The 26,777-nt window shown below is 43.5% G+C and overlaps 1 protein-coding gene across 3 annotated transcripts in view; it reads left to right on the top strand.

Annotated features, from left to right (window-relative positions):
* The window catches only part of GNAS (GNAS complex locus), a 331,291-nt gene that overhangs the window by 110,596 nt on the left and 193,918 nt on the right, over nucleotides 1-26,777 (top strand). Inside the window, exons 1-2 of one of the 3 annotated variants that reach the window (XM_030211104.1) lie at nucleotides 17,532-18,528; nucleotides 20,476-20,548. In XM_030211104.1, the coding sequence (XP_030066964.1) occupies nucleotides 18,390-18,528; nucleotides 20,476-20,548 (212 nt within the window). In that variant the 5' untranslated portion in view covers nucleotides 17,532-18,389. Of the gene's footprint in view, nucleotides 1-17,531; nucleotides 18,529-19,633; nucleotides 19,743-20,475; nucleotides 20,549-26,777 lie in introns of those variants that run through there. The other 2 variants (XM_030211105.1, XM_030211103.1) reach the window with 2 other exon arrangements.

The following is a 26,777-nucleotide window of genomic DNA, read 5'->3' as shown; positions in this document are numbered from 1 at the left end:
TTTATTTATTTAGATATGATAGGAAAGACCTAATAACGGTTTCACAAAATATAGACAAAGAAGTATCATGGGCACATTAACAGTCTCCTAATAAACCCTTATATCCTGTTTTCCAATAAAATCAAATGCCTGCCGAAAATAAACATTTTTAAGCGTAGTCTTGACCTTCGTTAAGTTCAATTCTGCACGTATAACTTTTGGTATAGCATTCCACAAAGAAGGCGGTCTTTCTGTTGCCCAATCTCCCCTTACTCTAGTTCTTGAGGACCACTACCATTCTAAAATCTTACATAGATCTGAGTACCCTTCCTGGAATTTATGAAATTGTCAAAGTACTTAAATACGGTGGTTTTAATTCATAAAAAGCCTTATGAGCTAAAAGGAGAATCTTAAAAGAAAATCTCTGCCTGATATTTAAAAGCAAATGGCCTTCTAAAATGGCACTTAAGTGGCTAATTAGTGCTGGATGGCCGGCTATCTGGTAGGGAATATCGCCAGTTAGCAGCTTAAAGATAGCCGGTTATATCAGGCGATATAACCGACTATCCGCTGATTTTCAAAACTAGACCGTCCAAGTTTGGCACAATAGGTGGAATAACTTTGGCCAGTCTGACTTTAAGTGGCCAGTTAAAATCGGTGTCTTTAATGTTAGCATGTGCTAAAAATGCTAGTGCACCTTAGAAAACAGAGCCCTACTTTGAAATGACTGTCACTCATGTGTGTGCGCTTCTGAGTCTTTAATCCATCGCAACTAAAAAGGTGTTCAGTGACTGCACTATCAGGAAGTGGATTGTTGAGTCTGATAAAAAAGTTTCTTCAAATCAGGCCAGGCTGCAATATTACTGATGTCTTCTGTCTGGGCCTGCAGGTGTGGATCAAAGGAATCTCTGTCTGAAACATCTGCATTAGTAGTATTGCTGATTCATCACTTGCATCTTCATCTTTGTTATCATTGTCATGCTGCCCAATTACAGAGAAGAGTTTCACAAAGTTGTGTTGTTGTTCTAAGTATTTTTCGTCTGATGGCAAACTATGTTCAAGAACTGATGTAAGAACGTCATATGTTGACGGAGGAAGTGACGTCACCAGCGGAGATGGCAGCATAAGCCAAGAGCTCCGACGAGCCCCGAGCAAAAATAATAAAACTACCCTGAAATAAGAACGGGAAACGAGAATTGAAGAGCGATAAACAAGAATAAACATCAGGCAGCAAGGAAAGATGCTATCACAAACCGCCGTGGTGGATCTGTCAGCGTTCGCCTATGCAAACATTGCTGCGAACAAAAATGGCGACGCCCCGGTGGACCGGCCACCCGACTCACCAAACGAGCAACAAGAGCATAGCTCTCCATCCTTATTCGAGTCTGGGGATGGCCCGGGACAAGAGGAGACAACATTGCGGGATATCGGCGCTTGGGTGAAGGAAATACAAGCAGACCTGAAGGCCATGCGGTCGGATCTCGCGACACTGGGCGCAGACCTAAGAGGAGAAATAGGAGCGCTCGGTGTTCGCGTGGCAGAGAACGAGGACAGACTGGAAGAGCAGGCCGAGGCCATACAGAGCTTAAATAGACATACAGCCGAATCTAAACAAGAGGTCCAACAGATCTGGGACAAACTAGAAGACCTAGAGAACCGCAGCAGAAGAAATAATATAAGATTTAGAGGACTCCCAGAGGTCCCAATATATACTGACTGTGAGGAGGTGGTGCAAAAGATCGCAAGCGCACTGCTGGCCACACTACAAATTACGGAGGAACCAACAGAGATCCAGATTGTACGCGCCCATAGGGCGCTAGGATCACCAAGAGCAAATAGACCACGGGATATAATAGCATGCTTTGCAGATTTTAAGCTAAAAGAAAAAATTATGCAGGCGTCTCGAGCGACAAAAGACTTTCAATGGGACTCAAATGTGATATATTGCTATCAAGATCTAGCAGCCTGCACCCTGAAAAGGAGAATGGAGCTGAAATCTCTCACACAAATGCTACAAAAAGAAGGGATCCGATATCGATGGGGCTATCCCTTTGCCTTACGCTTCTACAAAGACGGCAAGCTCCATCAAATACGAAGCCTAGAAGAAGCAAGAGAAATACTGCCTGACAACATCAACGCGGGGGAAGGGATTACAACTCAGCCTCCTGCATCGACTAAATCGAGCAAGCCGAGATGGCAAAGAGTGACAAAAGGTAGAGGACGCCTTCAGAGACAATACTCGGACCCCAGGCTGAGAACAGTACAGGAATCCAGTGGACAATAAACAACAGAAAGGGGACTACCCACAGAACAAGCCATAAAGGCAAGGAAACAATAGATAGACTTACTCTACTATAAGACATGCATTTGATCTATAAGAAATAGTAGGTGTGTTAAGGTTACTATATAATACAACTTGTTGTTTTGATATTGTTTTAAAGATGGGTTATGTTATAAGTATGAGTAAAAAGGGGGGTGAGGTCGCTTCCCCAAAGGCACATCTATGCACGGGATGCAAATGTGCCAACTAGGAGGGAGGGGAAAAAAAGGGAGGGGGGAGGGGAAGGGAGATAGAAGAAGTAAACATGAGAACTTAATGACCATATTTAACATAAAAGTGGAGTTGCTAATGAGATTTCAGACAGGGGATAGGAACTACAAAACATTACACAAGACCTGGGGATGAGTAAGATCACATGGATGACCCTTAATGTCAAGGGACTAAATTCACCTACAAAACGCCAGCTTTTATTCAAAGAGACACAACGCTTAAAGGCAGATGTGTCCTTTATACAGGAAACACACCTGCTACCAGTTAAGGAACATATATGCCAAGGGAACAGGGGCCAACACATATATTTTGCATCCAATCATAAAGAAAAAAAGAAAAAGGGAGTAATGATTATATTGACTAACAAATACCCATGGCAGATACAGAATATAATAAGGGACAGAGAAGGCAGATATTTAATCTTGGTGGTGAAATTGGGGACGGAGACACTTTCCTTAGTAAACATATATGCCCCAAATGAACGTCAAGGAGCCTTCTATAGAGAAGTATCTAAAATACTGAGTAAGAATATAGAGGGCACACTGCTAGTGGGTGGTGACTTTAACTTGACGATATGCCCGAAACTAGACAACTCAACAGAAGGAGTAAGATATGCTCAATCAGAAAGGGCCCAGCTACACAAATTCCTGGAAACTTGGCATCTATTAGATCTCTGGCGCCACCAACACCCACAAGCCAGGGGGTACACATACTACTCGGGGGTTCATGATTCACAATCACGCATAGACCTGTGGCTAGGACCCCCTAGTATATTCTCAAAAATAGAAGATATATCAATACACCCTAGAACATGGTCGGACCATGCCCCGGTTACTCTAGAATTGGAATGGGTGGTGAGATCCCCAGAGGCCCCAATATGGCGGTTTAAAGATGAATTACTAGCAAACACTACAGTGATTGCACGCATAGAAGCAGAGATAAAGGAATATCTAACTATCAATGATAATGGGGAGGTTACAACACAGATACTATGGGAGGGCCTAAAGGCAGTAATTAGGGGAAAAATAATAGCGATACAAGCACATCTTAGGAAACAAACGAATATTCAAACACAAGCCTTACATGCGGAATTACTGAGATTGACTTTGCATTCTCAGCGGCAATCACTGTCAAAAGAGGATAAAAATCGCATACATGCTATACAACTGGCTCTGAGAGAAATACAACTAGCGGAAGTAGCTGAGCAACTACAACAGGTCAGACAAACACATTTCGAATTTGGCAATAGAACATCGAGATTATTAGCACACAAATTGAAGAAACGTGCCCTAAACTCATATATACACACAATCCAAGCAGACGAAGGGAAAGTATGCACTAAATTAGAAGACATCAAAGATGTCTTCCATAAATTCTACCAGGGATTATACCAGGCTGAGGACTTAGCAACATCACAAGAAACCCATAAATATCTGAACCAGACAAAGTTATCCAAACTGACAGGAGGGGAAGCAGAGACATTATCCCATCCAATCACCCTAGAAGAAGTGCAGTGGGCCATCCGGAATCTGCCGAATGGGAAGGCCCCGGGCCCAGATGGGTACACAAACAAATACTATAAAAAATATAGTAATTTGTTGGCCCCAGTATTGGTTCGAGTATTTAACGAAATGGACGCTCAAGCAGAGTTACCATATTCATGGCGACTGGCAAATATAACACTATTATTGAAACCTGGAAAAGACCCACAGAGATGTGGGTCATATAGACCAATTTCACTATTAGGGTCAGACTATAAAATCTTTACAAAAATCCTAGCCCACCGATTACAACATGTGATATCGAAGTTAGTTCACGCTGACCAAACTGGGTTCATAGAAGGGAGACAAACATTTGATAATATACGGAGAGCGATCCATCTCATTCATGAAGCAGGGGACACGAAACAACCAACACTGCTATTATCTCTAGATGCCGAAAAGGCGTTTGATCGTGTCCGATGGGCATTTATGTTCTCAGTACTAGAACAGATGGGTATATCGGGACGATTCATGTCATGGCTAGCACTACTCTATGCTGACCCCATAGCTAAACTACGAATTAATGGCTCGGTCACTGAATTAATACACCTAGGGAGGGGTACTCGTCAGGGGTGTGCATTATCCCCATTACTATTTGCACTCACAATAGAACCGTTGGCCCAAAACATTAGACAACATATGGATGTACACGGTTTGACACTAGGGGAGGAAACTTACAAAATAATGTTGTTTGCAGACGACATTTTGCTTACATTAACCCGGGCTCAAGAGTCATTGGCAGGGGTAATGATAAGTCTAGAAGAATATGGGAGGTTGTCGGGATTTCGGGTGAACATGGACAAATCAGAGATAATGGGGGTGGGCCTATCTGAGGAGACGAAACAGTCTCTGAGACAACAAAATGCGTTCCGCTGGGTTACCCGATCACTGCGATACCTGGGGATCAATCTAACAGCTAAAATAACAGATCTATTTGAGGCAAATTTTCCCTATAAAATTCATGAATTATTCCAGGAATTGGAGAGGTGGGAAGGGCTGGAATTGTCATGGTTGGGACGGATATCAGCAGTAAAAATGATAATCCTACCAAAGATTTTATACTTATTCTTGGCACTACCCCTACCGATCCCTAGGCAGTTTTTTCGTCGCTTACATCGCAAAGTATTCGCTTACATATGGCAACATAAACCACCTAGAGTAAGGGCAGCTATTATGTTTCAACATAAAGACAGGGGGGGCATGGGAGTACCCAATTTCCTCCAATACTATCAAGCTGCCCAATTACGCGTGCTGGTGGCATGGGGTTCCAAAGCTTTAAAGCCCTGGATACAAATAGAGCAATATTGGATGGGTATGAAGAACTTAGATACAATACTATGGGTCACACAGAGGCAATTACTAACATATATAGGAGGGGCGCCACTGGCAATACGGTTCCCCTTACAAACTTGGAATACCCTAAGGCAAAAATTTTTCCCAGGAAGGAAACACTTTAGGCGTATGAAGATACAGACAGCAATGGGAAGTCCTATAGGGACAGCTGATAATGTGTTTAGGATTTGGAAACATAAGGGATTAGAGGCTTTGAACCAGCTATGGGAAGAAGGGACTATGATTCCATTTGCAGAAATACAAGAAGAATATGATCTTCCAGGGTCACACCACTATCATTACACTAGAATCCACGATTATATAAATAGGAGGGCAAAAAAGGAATTGAATATGGAAGATACTGCCTTAGAGATAGCTATGGGAGGAAGTTATCAAAGAGGATGCATATCTCGGCTATACAAAGCATTGGGATCATATAATAATCCATTAACATATTACACCCAAAGGTGGGAGAAAGATTTAAAGATAAGCTATGATACCAACAAGTGGGATAAGGCACTGAGGAATATGCTAAGAGTTTCTATCTCTAGCTCACTGATAGAAAATGGATATAAAATGCTCTACCAATGGTACATGACTCCTCACAAAATAGCAAAAATGTATAAGAAAGGTAATGGATGGTGTTGGAGGGGGTGCGAGGAGAAGGGTGATATGACTCACATATGGTGGACATGCCCTAAGGCACAGAACTACTGGCGTGAACTAATCCAAACGCTAGAAAAAATCATAGGGAAACCATATGATTTTAAGGCAGAGACATGTCTACTACATTTTCAACCAGCAAACATCCCCATGGAAACATACCGGCTGGCATCGATGTGGCTAGTCGCAGGAAAAATTACATTGGCATCGACATGGAAGCAGCCCACGATGCCACCAGTGATAAAGGTGACACACAAGATGGACTATCTTTATCAAATGTCTAAAATGACAGCGATAAAGTCAGGACGGATCACGCAATTTTATAAACAATGGGACAAATATTCGACATGGAGACGGACAGCGGGTGTGGATTTAGACACGCCAAAAATAATAGTAACTCCTTGATATCGAACTGGGCCCAAACAACAATATGTGGACATTATGGTCATTATCGATAACATATGCAGGGGGGGAGGGAAGGGAGGGAGGTTGGAACATGTAAGAAGGTGAACTAGATGTTGTTATGAGCATTTGTACTTTATTTGTTGAAAACTTAATAAAAATACTTTAAAAAAAAAAAAAGAACGTCATATGTTTGGAAACTCTTAAGGCCAGACAAGCAGAGTATCAATCCAGTGGACTGTCATGTCAATAGAAAATTTTCCATGGGATGTCCAGCAGTCTGTTGTGATAGACACACGTCTGTTCAACAAGAACGGCAACCAACTTCAGCTTCATCTCCGCTTTAAAGGGACCGAACTCATCACTGTTCTGTTTGGCTGGAGACTAGTAACCAATTTAACAAGTAGAGGCAATTCTACTGTTCGCATAGGTTGTATTCCGTGAACACCTACATTTAAGATGAGATGATCCACTGTTTGTGTGACGAGGTTTGAAATGGCAAAATCCTGTTCCAGGTTTTGCTGTTTCATTTGGTTTACTCTCTGCCCCTTGTACTTTTTACTTTTAACTGCAAGCATCAGAAGTAACTAGGTAAAAGTAGTACAAATTGGTAAAATTATTACTTCAGTAAAAGTAAGATTATTCCTGTACTTCTTTACAAGTAAAAGTAACAAAACTTTTACTTAAGTACAGTAACTAGTTACATTTACTAAGGGGGGGGGGTCTTTTATTTATTTATTTATTTATTTATTGCATTTGTACCCCACATTATCCCACCTTTTTGCAGGCTCAATGTGGCTTACAGAGTGTTATTATGATATAGTCATTACATGATCTTAAATACAGTCGGTAATAAGCTGAAGGTAGATGAGGATTTAAATGGAAAGGTGATAGGTAAGGTCGTGTGAGAGGTGTTTTTGAAGCACTTGGGTAGTTTAGGAGTGATTAGTTTCATTAGGATTTCTTTTGTAGGCTTTGTTGAAGAGATGTGTCTTCAAAGATTTGCGAAAGCTGGTTAAGTTGTCCATGGTTTTCAGGGCCATGGGTAGTGCATTCCATATCTGTGTGCTTATTGGCTGTCCCTTAATGGCTCCCTCAACTTTGCCTGCAGGGTCATCCCTATGGGTAGAATATTTGTTCGCAGGCTTGCCGCCTCAACTATTGGCATAGCGAGAAAGCACCACCACCTGCGCATTTTGCGCCCCCTCCGGCTGGACCTGCACATCTGGCTTCGTTTCGTGAAGGACTTCAATGGTAGAGCCATGATACAATCTCCCCCGTCGTCCAGTGTCAACCTTTGCCTCTATACTGACGCTGCAGGATCCTCTGGGTGCGGAGCCTATTTCAACGGGGATTGGTTTGCAGCCCCTTGGCCACTACATTGGACCCACTCCGCCCTTACCAAGAACATCACCTTCCTCATTGTTCCCCATTGTTGCTGCTGTACACGTTTGGGACCTCGCACTGGCCAATAAAAGTGTAGTCCTTTGGTCAGACAATGCCGCGGTCGTTGACATCATCAACCAGCAGACGGCGCGCTGCCCTCACACTGCTGCACTCCTCCGGCATTTTGTCCTCCGGTGCCTGCAACTTAACCTGACTGCCCGCGCAAAGCACGTGCCAGGAGTTGACAACCGTATTGCTGATGCCCTCTCTCTCCATGGTAGCATTTTTAGCTCACGGTAGAAATCAGCTGACAGTAAATGCTGAGACACCCTTACCGCCCCCCCCCCCCCGAAATGGCCACGCGGTAAGTGGTTCACGTACTCTACGGCCATTTCTTTTCATGAAAAAAATACAGCCTTTTACCTGCTGCAGTAAAAGGGGGCCTCATCACGTGTCAAAAACGTACTAATGCTAATGCAGGCCTCCTTTTACCTGCGACTTAGTAAAAGGAGCCCTGTTTGCACAAAATTTGTAGCAACTGCAAGGGGGCATGGACCTGGGAGGGTCACGGATGTGCTCAGCATGTGTGCAGACAAGCTGTAGAATATATCAGTTACACATCTAACTTCCAGCAGTAAGAGTAGTGTTACCATACGTCCGGTTTTACCCGGAATGTTCTGTTTTTGAGAACACGGGCAGGTTTTGCCAGCTTGCCGTTTGTCCGGATTTGCGGAAGAATGGGCAGGCTGGCGGCCAGATGGGCAGGCGGGCGTCCTATCCTCCCTCCTTTACCTTAGTGTGGTGCCCTGGTGGTCTAGTGACCTCTTCGGGGCAGGAAAGAGCCCCCGTCTTTCCTGCCCGGCGCGTCTGCAGACTGTCTTTCTCCCGGCACTGATTCAAAATGGCCAAGAGTTCGAGCGGAGGCCTCCCGAGACTTCCACTGCCCCGACGAGGTCAATAGACCACCAGGGCACCAAACTAAGGTAAAGGAAGGGAGGGGAGGGGTAGTGAATGGAGTCATGTGGTTGGGGGGAATCTGGAAAATTGGGGAGCGGATCTACACGGGGGAGAGAGTGAATCTGTCTTTCTTTGGGGGGGGTCAAAGTGACGGGGTGGGGTGGGGTGTGACGGGGTGTGGTGGGATGGTGTGAGGGTGTAACGGGGGCAGGCCACGTGTCCTCTTTTTTTCCTTAGGGCAAATATGGTAACCCTAGGTGCGAGCATTTACATCAGCCTTTTTGAGGTAGTGTAAGTGCTCACGCCTAAAGTTAGGTATGTAAATACAGACTTCTGCTAGCAGTCTATAATTGCAATTGCGCATGCAATTGGCATTATAGAATTCTGGCTTAGTGTGCAGTATCCCGGTGACTAACTTTAGGTAACCTACCGAGAATTACCTCCCGTAAGGGAAGCCATTTACACATCTAGCTCTATAATCAGGCCCAGTTTTAATCAGTAATGAGCTTAGTCCAAAAGTACTTATATTTTTCGTACTTAGATGTAAAGCCTGACATACACCTCATAGCACCCACCGTCGTCTTGCAAGTCTTTATTCTTTTGAGCTTTCTATGTAACTTGCACATCAGACAGGAAGTGGCAAAGTGGCAAACAGGAAGCTAAGAAGAACAGAGAGGAATCCTAAAACAGTGGAGGATGAGTTCATCAGTTCAAATGATCTGATCTTTACCAGGTATGAAAGTGGATGTTCCCTTCCCCTCCCTGTGCAACAGGTACACCCCGTCACATGAGGGAATGAACTTTTTGATCATAGGTAGATTTCTGAAAATGCAGTCAATGCTCCTTATTTTAGTACTAAGGTGAATCACTTTAAGGCATGACCGGTTTCAAAGAAGGCTCAATTTTCTTTAAACTGGATTTTATACAGTGCTCAAACTTGCCAGTTTGCTGTAGCCTAGCAGCAAGTCTGTCCTGAGGAGCCACTCAAAACGCAGTAATGTATCACTTTGTGTGGATAATATAGTGGCAGCAGCAACTTGAAGAGTGTTTGCAGCTCCTGTGTACCTGCATCTCTACCTTTCAAACAAAGGGTTTCTGTCTAGAATCTGAGCCCAAAACACAGCTAATGCATTGGAAATTGTAACCCAGCTCAGTGCCCACATAGGAGTGCTGCTAGCACTGGTTGCCACATTATGGAGATGGAGCCCTGTGACTGGTTTAAACTTGAAAAGGTTTTCCAATGAACTGCTGGCTTGTTTAGCTTGTTTGGCAACATACTTGCTAAGAGGAGGTGTGCTCTGGTGGTTTGTACATGAGTTTAGGAGAGAGGAAAGCTCCTGGGGTTTACTTCCAGTTCTGTCATTCGCCTTTGCTGTGGTTTGTTTAGGGAAACGATATCCTTTTCCTACCAATTCTCAGTTAATGTAAATGTTATTTCATAATTGTTCTTATGCTGTCTTGTATATAGTAACATAGTAGATGATTACACAGATTAAAAACCTGTACGGTCCATCCAGTCTGTCCAACAAGATAAACTCATACATCTGGTATGATAGAGGTCTGTAAAATAATGAGTGGAGTTGAATGGGTAGATGTGAAGCGTCTGTTCACGCTTTCCAAAAATACTAGGACTAGGGGGCATGTGATGAAGTAAATTTAAAACAAATCGGAGAAAATGTTTCTTCACTCAACGTGTAATTAAACTCTGGAATTCGTTGCCAGAGAATGTGGTAAAGGCGGTTAGCTTAGCGGAGTTTAAAAAAGGTTTGGCCGGCTTCCTAAAGGAAAAGTCCATAGACCATTATTAAATGGGGAAAATCCACTATTTCTGGGATAAGCAGTATAAAATGTTTTGTACTTTTTTGGAATCTTGCCAGGTATTTGTGATCTGGATTGGCCACTGTTGGAAACAGGATCCTGGGCTTGATGGACCTTTGGTCTTTCCCAGTATGGCAATACTTATGTACTTATGTATGATATTATACTACATATGCATCCCTTTTATGAGATGCTGCGTAATGAGCGATATCCTTTACCCCAATGGTGGCAGTGCTATGACTCAGTGGTGCTTTGATATTTTTTTCAGAGATACTGTATGAATTAAAAAACATATTGGAATGGGGATAAAGAGATCAGGAATTCTCCCCCCCCTCCTCCAAATTCTGCAGAAACACAAAGAGGCATCGTTGGTCATGGCTTGGTCTCATTATGGCTAGATCCAAGAACAGGCTTTGAGCTGAGAACGGTCCCATCTTGGCTTTTTAACTAAGAATGAAGTTAAACAGTGTGGGGGAGAGGAGAGGGGTTTAATGCCCTGCCACTAAACAATTATATTATGTGTTAGACTGAGTAGGGGTCCTCAACTCAGTCCTAGGGACACATCAAACCAGTCTGGTTTTCAGGATACCGACAATGAATATGCATGAGATAAATTTGCATGCTCTGCCTCCATTGTATGCAACTCTTATCTCATACATACTCATTGTGGATATCTTGAAAACCAGACTGGCTTGGTGAGTCCCGAGGACTGGGTTGAGAACCCCTGTGTTAGAGCGTAGTTGTAATCTAGTAGGAAGAACAGTGAGCTAAGAACCAGCGAAGCTGAGGGTTCAAATCTCACTGACACTCCTTGTGACCTTGGGCAAATCATTAACCTTCTATTGCCTCCAGCTGGGGTTACTGATATGTGCTATTGCATTAGCACACACTAACACTGTTAATACATGTCATTTTACCACAGGCTCAGAGGCGTAGCTAGGTGGTTCGCCAGGGGAGATGCCACGCCCCAAACGGACTTCCAACGGCGCCTCGTTTCCACGTGATCTGTCACATTTAAAATACGCATTGGCGCCATCGGCAGTCTGCTCTCCGCTTCCCACCCCACACGCCCTCCTCAACCTGGCTGTGCTTCTGCACAGACGCCATTCAGTGCAATGGGACTTAGTTATTAATAACATACATTAATGATGTTTGTAGGCTTCAGAAACTCCAGCTGTTAGACTGTAAACCCTCTGTTAATAGATAAATACTTTCTGTACCTGAATATAACTCATCTTGAGCTACTACTGAAAAAGCATTAGCTAAATTTAAATGAGTAAAATAACCATTGCCAAAATAGGAGAATTAGACCTTCTGCTTATATAAAAAAAAAGATGATTTAATATTAACACTTTATTCACCCATTAGGGGCCTCAAAATTCACATTTTCAAGACAGGAAAACATCCAAAAATTGGCATAAATCAGCATTTGGATGTTTTTCTCACAAAAAAAGTCCAAATTGGTATTTTCAAAACCATTTTTTAGAAGTTTTTCTACGAAGTCCCATCAGAAGTGCATTCAAATCGCAAGGGGGTGTTCAGGGGCATGTTAAGGGCGGGATCTGGGTGTTTCTACCATAATGGAACATAACATAAAAACATCCAGGGCTATAAGTTGGACGTTTTGGTCTAGACCTGTTTTATTAAAGAATAAACCACAACCAAAGTGTCCTAAGTGCCCAGACGATCACTGCAGGAACGAATGACACCTCCTTACTCCTTCAGTGGTCAATGACCCCCTTCCACCCCCCCCCCCCCCCCCGCAAAGATGTATAAGAAACAGTACATATCAGGCTCCATCACAGCTTCAGATATTATGGTCACACCTATTAGAGCAGCAAGCAGGTTCCTGGAATAGCCTAGTGGTCAGTGCAGTGCACTGTAGAGAAGGTGACTCAGGCCTATAATCTACTCTTAACTATTATACTTGTGGTGGAAAGGGTCAGCCTCCCCCCCCCCCAACCTACTGTATCCACATATAGGTGACACCTGCAGCCATAAGGGATATTGTAGTAGTGCATAGTTGGGTACAGTAGGTGTTTCGTGGGTTTTGAAGGGCTCACCATAAAATATAAGGGGGTAAGGGTGAGATCTGAAGTCCGACTACTGCAACCTACTCCTCACTGGCCTCCCACTTAGCCATCTATCCCCGCTTCAGTCCGTTCAGAACTCTGCTGCACGTCTTATCTTCCGCCTTGACCGATATACTCATATCACCCCTCTCCTCAAGTCACTTCACTGGCTTCCAATTAGATACCGCATAAAGTTCAAGCTTCTCCTATTAACCTAAAAATGCACTCGATCTGCAGCCCCTCCTTACCTCTCTACCCTCATCTCCCCGTACGTTCCTACCCGTAACCTTCGCTCTCAAGACATCCCTCCTCTCAGTACCCTTCTCCACCACCAAACTCCAGGCTCTGCCCTTTCTGCCTCGCCTCACCCCATGCTTGGAACAAACTCCCTGAGCCCATACGCCGGGCCCCCTCCCTACCCATCTTCAAATCATTGCTCAAAGCCCACCTCTTCAATGTCGCCTTCGGCACCTAATCACTACACCTCTTCTCAGGAAATCTCAACTACCCCAACTTGACATTTTGTCCTTTAGATTGTAAGCTCTTCGAGCAGGGACCATCCTTCTTTGTTAATTTGTACAGCGCTGCTTAACCCTAGTAGCGCTCTAGAAATGTTAAGTAGTAGTAGCAATAGTGCCTCCTAGGGTGCCCCACTGCTCTGCTGTGATGCCTTTGTGGCCAGTCTACCAGGAAAGCTGGCTCTTCCTGCGTCCCAAATGGCTTGATTTTCTACGTTTTTCACTTGGACTTTTATTTTATTTTTTTTTTTTAATGGATCAAAAAGACAAATGTTTTGAGCACAAAACAGCTACAAAATAGCCATTTTCAGAAAAAAAGATAGACTTTTTCTGTTTTGAAAATGGTTATATTCCCCACTTCAATTTTGGATGTTTTGAGCAAAACATTCAAAGGTGGACTTAGATGTCATATCGAAAATGTGAAGTTTCTCATACCTGCCAAGTGACAGGGTGAGAGCCCTGCTTCTGTGATTTGCTGATAAGTATTACAGACTGACCCAGTTCACATCCTGTTATGGCTTTCCCTTCCCTTCTTTTAATGAAGTCATGCATTCTTTGCAGACCCAAATTCTGATGCTCAGGAGGAATTATGTGAGAACACGCTTGGATTTGCAACCAGGGCCAGCTACCCTAAGACATGCTGTGTGTATTTCTCAGTAACACATCTAAAAAAAAAAAAAAAAAAAAGATACATCAAAACTAGAAAAAGCACAGAGGGCAACAGAAATGATGAAGGAAATGCCTTAATGAAGAAAAGCTAAAGGATTAGGGTAGAGCTTCCCGACCTAGATGGGCTCTCGTTATTTTGCACCTCCAGGGAGTCAAACAGTTCTATTTGGCCACAGTCATGGGGTCACAGGCACAAAAACATTGGCAAGCACAAGGTTTGGGCCCTCTTCAACTTGGAGAAGAGACAAATGTGAGGAGACGTAAGAGAAGATTTTGAAAATCATGAGTAGAGTGGAACAAGTTGATGGGGAATGGATATTTACTGGTTTCTGTTGAATTAAGAGATACACAATGAAACCACTTGTAACAGATATTTTTGTTGTTGTTACATTTGTACCTTGTGCTTTCCCACTCATGGCAGGCTCAATGCGGCTTACATGGGGCAATGGAGGGTTAAGTGACTTGCCCAGAGTCACAAGGAGCTGCCTGTGCCTGAAGTGGGAAGTGAACTCAGTTCCCCAGGACCAAAGTCCACCACCCTAACCACTAGGCCACTCCTTCACTATTGCTACTATTTGAGATTCTACATGGAATGTTGCTATTCCACTAGCAACATTCCATGTAGAAGTCGGCCCTTGCAGATCACCAATGTGGCCGCGCAGGCTTCTACATGGAATGTTGCTAGTGGAATAGCAACATTCCATGTAGAATCTCCAATAGTATCTATTTTATTTTTGTTACATTTGTACCCTGCGCTTTCCCACTCATGGCAGGCTCAATGCGGCTTACATGGGGCAATGGAGGGTTAAGTGACTTGCCCAGAGTCTCAAGGAGCTGCCTGTGCCTGAAGTGGGAATTGAACTCAGTTCCTCAGGACCAGAGTCCACCACCCTAACCACTAGGCCACTCCTCCACTCCATTTTTTCCCACTCCATTTATAATTAAATTTATGGAATTTGCTGTCACAAAATGTTGTCAACACTAGGTTTGAATAAGTTTTCAGAAGGCTGATTATGGAGCCAGATAGCTCTCGGTTACTTCACCTCCTGAATTCTGGGAGTGGGCAACATGGAATGGACTTTTGTACCTGGTACTCCAGGTCACTCAGACTGGTTAAAGAGAGGCTTGCTGACCTGAACATGTACACCCTGGAGGAAAGGAGGAACAGGGGTGATATGATACAGACGTTCAAATATTTGAAAGGTATTAATCCGCAAACGAATCTTTTCCGGAGATGGGAAGGCGGTAGAACGAGAGGACATGAAATGAGATTGAAGGGGGGCAGACTCAGGAAAGATATCAGGAAGTATTTTTTCACGGAGAGGGTGGTGGACGCTTGGAATGCCCTCCCGCGGGAGGTGGTGGAGATGAAAACGGTAACGGAGTTCAAACATGCATGGGATATGCATAGAGAAATCCTGTGCAGAAGGAATGGATCCTCAGAAGCTTAGCTGAAATTGGGTGGCGGAGCAGTTGGGGGGAAGAGGGGGTGGTGGTTGGGAGGCGAGGATAGGGGAGGGCAGACTTATATGGTCTGTACCAGAGCCGGTGATGGGAGGCGGGACTGGTGGTTGGGAGGCGGGAAATACTGCTGGGCAGACTTATATGGTCTGTGCCCTGAAAAGGACAGGTACAAATTCAAGGTAAGGTATACACATATGAGTTTGTCTTGGGCAGACTGGATGGACCATGCAGGTCTTTTTCTGCCGTCATCTACTATGTTACTATGGTTATAGTCACAATTGTTAGGAACAGGCAGTATTTCTCTGACTAAAAGGCATGCTGCCATTTTATTGACCCCTTGTTCTCTATTAGGGCCAGATTTGCTAAAGCGTGCTAAGTTTATACCAGAGGAACCAGACTTGCCCAAAGTCCCAAGGAGTATCAGCCCCCTTCTCAAACCACTAAGCCACTGGTTCTCAAACCTGGTTCTGGAGGCACCTCAGCCAGTCAGGTTTTCAGGATACCCACAATGAATATTCATGACATAGATTTGCATGCAGTGGAGGCAGTGCATGCAAATCTCTCTCCTGAATATTTATTGTGGGTCTCTTGAAAACCTGACTGGCTGGGGTGCCTCTAGGACCAGGTTTGGGAACCACTGCACTAAGCCAAGCCTCCTCAGAATGCAGGGTTTCCTAGAATAGACTGTTCTCACAGGAGCTCCTCCCCATTCTGACAAGGTGGCACAATAACACAGCTGCCTATAGGTTGCAGGACCACTTACTGTCCCATAGCCACCTACTTACTCTTCCTATGGTAAATTATCCACCCCTGTTTGCAACAGAAGATCTGAACTTCTACTCCAATGGGGTGTGTGCAGTAGGGGTCACAGCAAAATAGGAAGTTGTCTCCAGATCAAGATGGTCCTACCGTTGAGCGTTTCTTGCTCATGGCTCTGCTTTTCAACTCCTATTGATTTATGCAAATACAGCCCCCCCTCACCTCATGACTCTGCTAAAACCCCACATTACTCCATATCTCCCCTAGGCCACCCCTGATCATCAAATGAAGATTTTAATTTGACCAGGAAAGGAGAAGGGGCGGATAGTAACCAGGAGGGACCTTGAGGCAGGTCTCCTTGTGTAGTCTCACCTGCCAAATCTCTGCTAAGAAAGTTGTGTTGTATAGGAAGTGGGAAGAAAGGACCGTTTGGAGGAATAATTACTGAAACACTACACAAAACACATTTTTATAATCTTGGGAGTTGAGTACGGCAGTGATCATCGTGAAAAATAGGAAAGACTACAGGGAACTATATTAGTTCTAGTAGAGAGGTGTGGTAGCCGCGTTAGTCCACTTTTAAAGGTTATCAATAGAAATCAAACAAAATAAAACATGGAAAAGAAAATAAGATGATACCTTTTTTTATTGGACATAACTTAATACATTTCTTGATTAGCTTTCGAAGGTTGCCCTTCTTCCTCAGATCGGAAATAAGCAAATGAGGTAGCAGATAGTATATACGAGAGAAACATCAAAGCATTACTTTGACTGTCTGACAGAGTGGGAGGGTGGGGGTATGCATGGGGACATCAAAGCATTTCATCGATATTCTAACAGAATGGTGTTGGTAGGTGAGAGGAGCGTAATAAACAGAGAAATACAGCTTTATGTTTTATAATGAGTTAGAAAACCCAGAAGCTTATTAAGTCCTGTTTGTTGGGTGTCAAAATATTCAATCATTCTTATTTCAAAGGTCTTACGTTCCTGTATTGTTTTAAAATTACCTTTCAGTATTCTTACTGTGAAATCACTGGTGGGTGGGGTGGGGGCCTGACTGGCACCAGCTATTTTCATCACGATCTGAGGAAGAAGGGCAACCTTCGAAAGCTAATCAAGAAATGTATTAAGTTATGTTCAGTAAAAATGGTATCATCTTGTTTTCTTTTCCATGTTTTCTTTTGTTTGATTTCTATTGATCACCTTTAGTTCTAGTAAAAATAAAGCTAATAGTGAAACTCTTGCTGTCTGCAAGAGCTGGATAGGTGAATGCCTGATGGGTTGAGAAAGTTGCGACCGACCCAGCAGCTACGATTCCCATCCCCCTCACCCATTCGGGCCGGCTGTTCCGGTTGCATTTGAAGAGGGCGCCTCTTGTCACCAAAGCCTGACGTTTGGGGATCATGTGAACGGTTCAGTTCCCGTGGTTCAGCGAGAGCAGCTTGCCCCACCCCGTTTCTATCTCTCCCTCTCTGTGCAGATCTCAATACAAACCAGGAGAAATGCAGGAGAGAACGGCAAAAATCTGCTGAAAAAGCCGAAGAGGTGGGGGGGGGGGATCACTGGCCGGCATCAGCAATCTCCTCCGTAGAATCAGAAAGAAGAAACCACCCCCGTCCTCTAAAAAGGGCCCAGAGGAAAGCAAGGAGAGGAAGCAAAATCTAATGTGAAAAAGCAGCTGAGAAAAAGGGGCCTTGGATTGGAAAAAGCACCACCATTAGGAGGAGGAGGAAGAAGAAGAAACAGGAGGCAAAAAAAGAACGAAATAGACATAAAAATTGAAAAAAAAGGGACTGAGAAATCGTCCGGGCCCTGAGGCTCTGCGTTTTTTTTTTTTTGGAGGGGGAGGAAGAAGAGCGAACGACAGAGGCAAAAGTTGGAATTATTTCGTTTTAAAATACGTGCGGGGTGGCAATCTGCTCACTGGATTTGAGAATTCGGGATTTTGTTGCTTTCTTTTCCCCGGACCCCCCTCCCTCTTTCCAATCGAACCGGGCCCGTTTTGTTTCCCCACTCCCCCATTTTTTTTTAGAGGGGGGGGGGGAGTGGAAACCAGAAAACACGAGAGGAAAGACGCGCACACGAACAAAAATAGCCAAGAAGGCAGCAATTTGGGGGGAGGGAGGAGGTTGGGGTGGAAAAGGAGCGCTCCCCCCCAGCCTGCTGCTTTTTTGGGGTGGGGGGTCGGCGCTGTTCATGTCTGTCTCGGTCGTGCCGCTCCTGCCGAATTCGGGCTCCTAAGAGCAGGGCGATCGGGGGCGAGGGAAGGGCGCACACCATGGGCTGTCTGGGCAACAGCAAGACGGAGGATCAGCGCAACGAGGAGAAGGCGCAGCGCGAAGCCAACAAGAAGATTGAGAAGCAGCTGCAGAAGGACAAGCAAGTCTACCGGGCCACGCACCGGCTGCTGCTGCTCGGTGAGCCGGGATGGGGGAGCCGGGCCACGCATCAACTGCTGCAGGGGGGGGGGGGGAGACTGGGCCACGCACCGGCTGTTGCTCGGTGAGTCTTGGGAGGGAGGGGAGGAGACCGAGCCACACACCGGCTGCTCCTCCCCCTGGATGAGGTGGGGGGGGGGGGGGGGAGAGCCGTGCACCGGCTGTTGGTGCTCGGTGAACGGGGGAGGAGACCTCTACCAGGCATAGCAGTTTCCGGGGTTGGGGGGGATCTGAGGTGTCCAGGCCCGAATTACCAAAGGATTGGGGAGGAGGGTGCGTTTTTCCTGTGTCTTTTTAAGGTCGGGGCCCCTCCAAACCGGAGGGCTGGATGAGGGTTTGAAGGGTATGTGTGTGTAAAAGGGAAATTTTACCCTGGGTTAGCATTGATGGGGAACCCCCCCCCCCCTCTCATAAACATTAAGGGAGCAGCTTGCAGCCTCCTCCAGTTCAGTTTGCTTTCAGATTTTTTTTTTGGGGGGGGGGGAGGAGGGCTGTGTCCTTCCAGTATTTGTGGTTCTCTGCTATGGACTGGGGTATAGTTCCCCCCCCCCCCTTTCCAAGCCTGTGTGTGAAGGGGGATGTTAAGGCCCAAAACCAGCCTCCTGGGAGGGGTGGGCGGTGGTAAAGTGTGCCTGAAAATAGACACTCAACTCCCAGCAAAAAAAAAAAGGGGGGGGGGAGGGTGTTTAACATGGTGAAAATTGGTAACATGTTTTTCTTGCAAGGGTTAGGGGGAGGTAGCACAGTTTCATTCAAGCAGGAATAAGGTACTATTCTTTTCGAGCAGATGGGGGGGGGGGTGGGGGGCAACACAACAACCCACAGGATTCCCCCATTCCCCACCGTGAAATAGAAACTATTTCAAACCTGGCTGCACCTAGCTTATTACTTGTTTTTATTAGGGGTTTTGAGGGGGGGATGGGGTGAGAAAAGGGTTTTGTTTGGGTGAAGGGGCCGAGGTTGCCAGATGTGGTTGGATGCTTTAGAGGACCGAGGCTGAGTGAAAGAAGCCAGAAATAGAAACAGCTTAAAACACTTTTTTTTTTTTTTTTTTAAACGCGAAGCTCAAAATGGAGGTTTCTCCTGTCAGAGATGTGGAGGAGCCAGCCAGGCCCTGCATCCTGCGAGGCTTCACTCAGTGCAAAGGGCCAGCTGTTTACAAAACAGGCACTTTTATTTTGATAATATATTGGGTAAGCTGGTGCTCCTTATTTAAAACAAACGAGCAAAACTGATTCTGGCCTTTGGGAAGAGCAGTTGTGCTCCTGCAGGCAGTACCTGGGTTTTCTGGAATATGGCTGATTTCGTGTGTTTAGACTGGGCCGATGCAGCCTTAAATGTGTTGGGGTTTTTTTTTTTTCGCAGGGCAGATTTAGCACCTGCTTCGGGGCATTAAGATGAGATGCAACTTAGTTTCGTGAGCAGTAGAAATTGTTACAAGATGGAGACTGAAGGGTGCAGCTTCTGTGCAGCACAGGGTGGGCGTGTGGTGGAAAGGAGTCAAGTTTATCTCTTCACATTAAAGACAAGTCATTTTTTGGATGCCTAAGGGAGTGGCATGTGTTATGTACTGCAGAAAGGAATCGAGGAAATTTTTTTTATAAAGAATTCAGTGAATAGAATCGTGATTCAACAGCCGTATCCCTTCTTCCCTGTATTTTTTCCCCTCTTGAATCATTTTTTTTTCAGTGAAAAAATGTGGTACAATAAGCACGACAGGCCTTCCTTTTAATGTGTATATCATTTTTACATATATACGTAGTCATTTCAACCAACTTCATACAGTAATTTCGTTGCAGACTCTTTTATTTTTCCTCTTGAAAATATTGTTAGTAGAATTTTACTGAGTGAACAGAAGATTGCAAAAGTCACAGTTTTCTGTTTTCCTTCAGATTTCTCATGTCCTCTCCATCTTTTTTTTGCTAGGTGCTGGTGAATCTGGTAAAAGCACAATTGTCAAACAGATGAGGATTTTGCATGTCAATGGATTTAATGCAGAGTAAGTGAATTTATTTCTTCTCTAGACCATAACATGAAATGTCTACCTGAAAATAGAAGGTGGTGAAGGTATCATTTTCATTATTATTTTTTTTAATGTTTAAAGCTTGGTTTACTCATGTTGCTATAATTTTAAATTGCTAATGAGAATTTACACATTGTTTCAACATACCTGATTGTGTATTGTTCTGTAGTGTTAGAATTATGTCATGGAGTCAGAGGCATATGTATACAGATGCTATGTAAATATTGTTGCCTATTAAGCTTTTTTTCATGTAAAATACTGGCTCGAATAGTTGGAATAGGCAATCATACAGAGAAACTTCTAATGTTGTTCTCTGTCAAGAACAAGTTCACTGTTTTGGGTTGTTACTAGTTATATAACTTTCTTCTGGTTCCTCAAACCTAGGATCCCTGTTTAATGGGAGTAACAATTTGTTGACCAGCTTTTAAGAGCTAAGATCGCTTTTCTCAGGTCAGGACAGCATAAGCAAAAGATGGGAAAACTAGAAGATTATTTTCCTCATATATATTTTAAAATGAAACTTTATATGTATTAGCAAGTGGACTAACATAACATCCAGAGACTGCCTTATCCTTCTGTTGCATTGTAACTTGTCAATTCGGTGAAAGTCTGTAACGTAGAAACAAATTGTTATACATGCCATTCAGTTGTGACTTTGAGGGCAAAATGATTTTAAATAACTTTTATGCAGTTTGTCTTCTCGTTTTAACAGTAAACCTTTATGTAGTTTGATTTATGTATTTTCATACCCCCTGCAACGGTACACATTTAAATTGATTAAGACAGACTACGCAATATATTGGGTTAGAAGAATAACGAGGAATGCGCTGCTTTACGATACCTGGTTTGCCACAGTTTTCTCCCTGAAATGTTCATACAGTATTGCATAATTGCAAAACATCTATTTTATAATGCAAGTCTCAGAACATGGATACCAGGGGGCAAAAACTGTTCTTCCCTTTTTTTAGAACTATAAACTTCATACTGACGGACACTTTCACTGGTATCTATTTTGTGGAACTTGGTGCTATACAAACTTATGCAAAGAATTAAACTCCCCCCCCCCCCCTCCAATGGGATGGTGCTTAGTGTGTGTTGGGATGGTGCTTAGTGTGTGTTGCGGGATTATTTGGGTCAATTCTTCCTGGAACATTTGTCCATTTTATATGGCTCAAGAGTGTTTGAGGATCTGGGGTATTGTGGTCTGTCTATTCGTAGTTCATTCACATTGTGTTATATGCAGCATCGGATGCTGTGTGGCTGGCACAAAGTGAGTTTTTTTGGGGAGTGGTGAGATCTCTGCAGTTTTGTGTTTTGTAGCACATAAGACTTTAGATGAAATTGAGGTTCTGTCAGGAAGCAAAGAAGTTTGCTCTGGCTTCTTAGTTTTGTCACCTGAGTGCCACAGGGGATATGACTGGTTACTTAGTTTTTTAAATTATTGCAGCCCTTCACTTTGAGCAATTCTGTAGGTAGGGATGGTTGTTTTCTGGGGGTTTTGCTCTGCTGGAAGAGTTCATAATTTTGAAGGAAGTCTAACCACCTCTACTGAGCAAGAAGCACCTAGCATTGAGGCCCTTGTTAATGGAAATGTTGAACATTTGTTTAAGGGTATAAATATTTTTTTCTTCTATATATTAGAATAAAAAGCAGACTGTTAACACACAAAGAAAACCAATCCTTCTCTCCATGTAATGCATTGGTAATGGGCATTAATACACGAATACAGATGGAATACGACAGCAGGAATTGCACATTTTAAGATACACCTCATTTTACATTTATTGATTTAAGAATAGGGGATGCTGTGGCAGTAGGCATGACATTAACTTTGGAATATCATCAAAACTGGGTAATAAAAATAGCCTGAAGGGAAAAATGTATAAATTACAAAAAATAACCACAAATTATAGTGTGAGATTCTTAAGATAATATACTCCGAATAATATATATGTACTCATAAGAAATAAGTGACACCCTATAAATTCTTGGAGTCTAAGACATAGCAGTTAATGTCTCATTTATAATTACTGCACATAAATATTTCAATACTAAAGCGCAACCTTAAAACCGAGTCCAGTCTATTTGCATTCAAAACACTTCAAAACAAATGCCTGAAAGAGGTTGCAGTATGTATGTACCTAATGTCCGCAATGCTGGGCCTTGTTTCACTTTTTGTTGCCTCAGGGAGACCTTTTTAATTGTGACAGGGAACATCATAATCTTCACATTCTTTTGAAATTCTGAAAATGAAAAAGAACATAAATGTAGCCATACAAAGGATTTCATGGCAGAATGTGGGGATAGGCCTGTGAATGATCAAATAATGGTGAAAAAATGTGGACCTTCGTGTCAAAGCTGTGCATGTGAATCAAAAATGAAAGCTGATTGGTGCACTTGAATAGAAAAACTGTGGCCAGTGTATGAAAAACAAGAGACGATTGGTGCATTTAGCAGTCAGAAAAAAAAAAGTGCACATTCAACCCAAGGCTGTTCGTAAAGCTGCTATGTATGTCAAAAATGAAAGCTGAAGCATTTTGTGAACAAAAATTATATATGTACAGCAAACTGATACTCGACAATAAAAAAAAAAAGTGTGTACTTTAATTAAAAAAACTGGTTATACAACTGGGCACACCATACTGTGTGGTTGTTTTTTTGTGGTGTAATGACACTAACTTACATAGTAACATAGTAGATGACGGCAGAAAAAGACCTGCATGGTCCATCCAGTCTGCCCAAGACAAACTCATATGTGTATACCTTACCTTGAATTTGTACCTGTCCTTTTCAGGGCACAGACCGTATAAGTCTGCCCAGCAGTATTTCCCGCCTCCCAACCACCAGTCCCGCCTCCCATCATTGGCTCTGGTACAGACCGTATAAGTCTGCCCTCCCCTATCCTCGCCTCCCAACCACCACCCCCTCTTCCCCCCACCTGCTCCGCCACCCAATTTCAGCTAAGCTTCTGAGGATCCATTTTTATTTGCTGTCCAGTTTTATTGGTACGCCACACCTGCCCAGGAGTTGGGTATTTGGGGTTTAGATGTGATCCTTCCGTCCCTCTGGGACCTTGAGCAGCTGTTGTAACTTCACAGCATCCTGGGTGCATAGTATCTCCCCCAATCTCTTCAGAAGCTGTAATACAGCGCACCTCCTGAGATTATTATGTGCTCATTCTTCCCGTTGCCTGCAACTTCTGAAAAGCCGTGATGAGTAAGCATGTTAGGATCCTGCTCAAGTAAATAGTTATATAAGTGGTGTGTGCTAGTAACTTGAAATCTAACCATACTGAGACTTTGATTATATTTAGGCACAGGACAGAGAATACATTTGCTTTTATTTGTCTTTTAAGTACAAGATGTTGCTCTCTAGTAGCATGTCTTTCAGATGGATTTGGGAATAAATATAGATTATTTGTTGGAGCAGTGTACGTGGTCATAAATTTTAATTTGGATGTGCAAAAGTATTTGCTCTGTTTTAACTATCCTTTTTTGAAAACAGATTGATCTCAATATCCTTTAAAAAAAATAAAAATAAAAAAAGCATATTTGGGAGATCAGAGTCATACTTGACACTCTATCTTCATAACACTTTTCAGTTTTAATATATCCAAAAAGCATATGAAGGTTGCCCCTCTCTGGTACTGGGACATCACGAAGCTTCCATTGGTATGATGGAAAGCAAAACAGTATTTCCCAGCTACCGAGGCAAAGCGAGGTATTGTGATTTTTCTGTACTTAACACAGTGCTGGTTGGTTGAAAATCAGGACTGTAGAAATCCCAGGCACCAGCTCAGGTAGAGCAAAATTTAAAGAGGAAAAAAAAAAAAGTGCAAAATGAGGGTGGGGAATCCAATTAATTTTTTTTATTTATTTTTCTTACATTTGTACCCTGCGCTTTCCCACTCATAACAGGTTCAGTGCGGCTTACATGTTATATACAGGTACTTATTTGTACCTGGGGCAATGGAGGGTTAAGTGACTTGCCCAGAGTCACAAGGAGCTGCCTGTGCCTGCAGTGGGAATCGAACCCAGTTCCCCAGGACCAAAGTCCACCACTCTAACCACTAGGCCACTCTTCCACTAGCAACATTTCACGTAGAATCTCCAATAGTATCTATTTTATTTTTGTTACATTTGTACCCTGCGCTTTCCCACTCATGGCAGGCTCAATGCGGCTTACATGGGGCAATGGAGGGTTAAGTGACTTGCCCAGAGTCACAAGGAGCCGCCTGTGCCTGAAGTGGGAATCGAACTCAGTTCCTCAGGACCAAAGTCCACCACCCTAACCACTAGGCCACTCCTCCTCTGTTGCTACTATTTGAGATTCTATATGGAATGTTGCTATTCCACTAGCAACATTCCATGTAGAAGTCGGCCCTTGCAGATCACCAATGTGGCCACGCAGGCTTCTGCTTCTGTGAGTCTGACGTCCTGCACGTACGTGCAGGACGTCAGACTCACAGAAACAGAAGCCTGCGTAGCCTTCTACATGGAATGTTGCTAGTGGAATAGCAACATTCCATGTAGAATCTCCAGTAGTAGCAACATTCCATGTAGAATCTCCAATAGTATCTATTTTATTTTTGTTACATTTGTACCCTGCGCTTTCCCACTCATGGCAGGCTCAATGCGGCTTACATGGGGCAATGGAGGGTTAAGTGACTTGCCCAGAGTCACAAGGAGCTTTGCCTGCAGTGGGAATCGAACCCAGTTCCCCAGGACCAAAGTCCACCACTCTAACCACTAGGCCAGAAAAGTAAGGAGAACATTTTTTTTAGGAGAGGAAAAGTTGATCGTTGCAATTTTGTTTTTCAAGTATAGTTTCATCCCTAGTTGTAATGCTTACTCAAAACTATTACCAGTCTGGTATTTCCAGAGTTAAGTGGCATTAACTGTGGAAACCAACTTGTTTTGTCCAAGCAGTGCTGTCTACTTAGGGTGATACTAGAGCAGTTTTCGACTAATAAAATTTGCTTTAGCTTGTAAGACTGTGTGCAGTACCCGTCTGCAGTTGTCACATTATTTTTTTGAAACACTTGTGGGCTCATTTTCAAAAGAGAGAGAGTCTACCAGAACATCAATTGTATTTGTTTGCACCGGAGTCTGTTAACGACTCTCCGGTACCATGTAAGCCACATTGAGCCTACAAATAGGTGGAAAAATGTGGGATATAAATGTAACAAAAATAAAAAAATAAGTGGTATAAAGCAGCATTTAGACATTTTTCTCACCAAAACGTTCAAATTGGCATTTTCAAAACCCATTTTCCAGACGTTTTTCTGTGTAGTTCGTCTGTAGCGTGTCCAGATCTCTAGGAGTGTGTGTTAAGGGCAGGATTTGGGTGTTCTAAGACCTGGACAATTTTCAGCCATAATGGAACAAAAATGAAAATGTCCAGGACTAAAACTTAAGACATTTTATCTAGATCTGTTTTAATAATGACTAAGCCACAAAAGGTGCCCTAAATAACCAGATGACCACTGGAGGAATAACCTCCTCTAGTGGTCACTGGCCCCTTCCACCCTCCCCCCCCCCCAAAGATATAAAAGAAACAGTACATACCAGCCTCTATGACAGCTTCAGATGTTATGGCCAGTCCTATTAAAGCGGCAAGTAGGTCTCTGGAGTAGCCTAATGGTTGCTGCAGTGCACTGTAGAGAAGGGGACCCAGGCCAATAATCCACTCTTAATTTACACTTATGGTGGGAAGTGTGAGTGCTCCACCACAAGTACACATATGGTAAAGCCACGCAGATTACTGTAATGGAATCTATGCGGGATGCAAGGATCAAATCATAAAGAAACTTCAGACCGCTCAAAACACAGCAGCCAGGCTTATATTTGGAAAAACACGCTTTGACAGCGTCAAACCACTCGAGAAAAATTGTACTGGCTACCACTCAAAGAACGTATCAACTTAAAAATCTGCACGACTGTTCATAAAATTATTTACGGCGAGGCACCGGGGTGCATGACAGACCTCATCAACCTGCCAACCAGAAACACCACAAAATCTGCACGATCATACCTAAACCTCCACTACCCAAGCAGCAAAGGACTCAAATACAAATCCACCTATGCAGCCAGCTTTTCCTACCTAAGCGCAAACTATGGAACGCATTGCCAAAAGCAGTAAAAACTACGCTCGACCACCTAAATTTTCGGAAAGCACTAAAGACAGGGAGCATACCCCACCGACC

Source organism: Microcaecilia unicolor, chromosome 8 (genome assembly GCF_901765095.1).
Source record: "Microcaecilia unicolor chromosome 8, aMicUni1.1, whole genome shotgun sequence".
Classification (NCBI taxonomy): Eukaryota; Metazoa; Chordata; class Amphibia; order Gymnophiona; family Siphonopidae; genus Microcaecilia; species Microcaecilia unicolor.
This window is presented reverse-complemented; position numbering and strand designations above follow the sequence as displayed.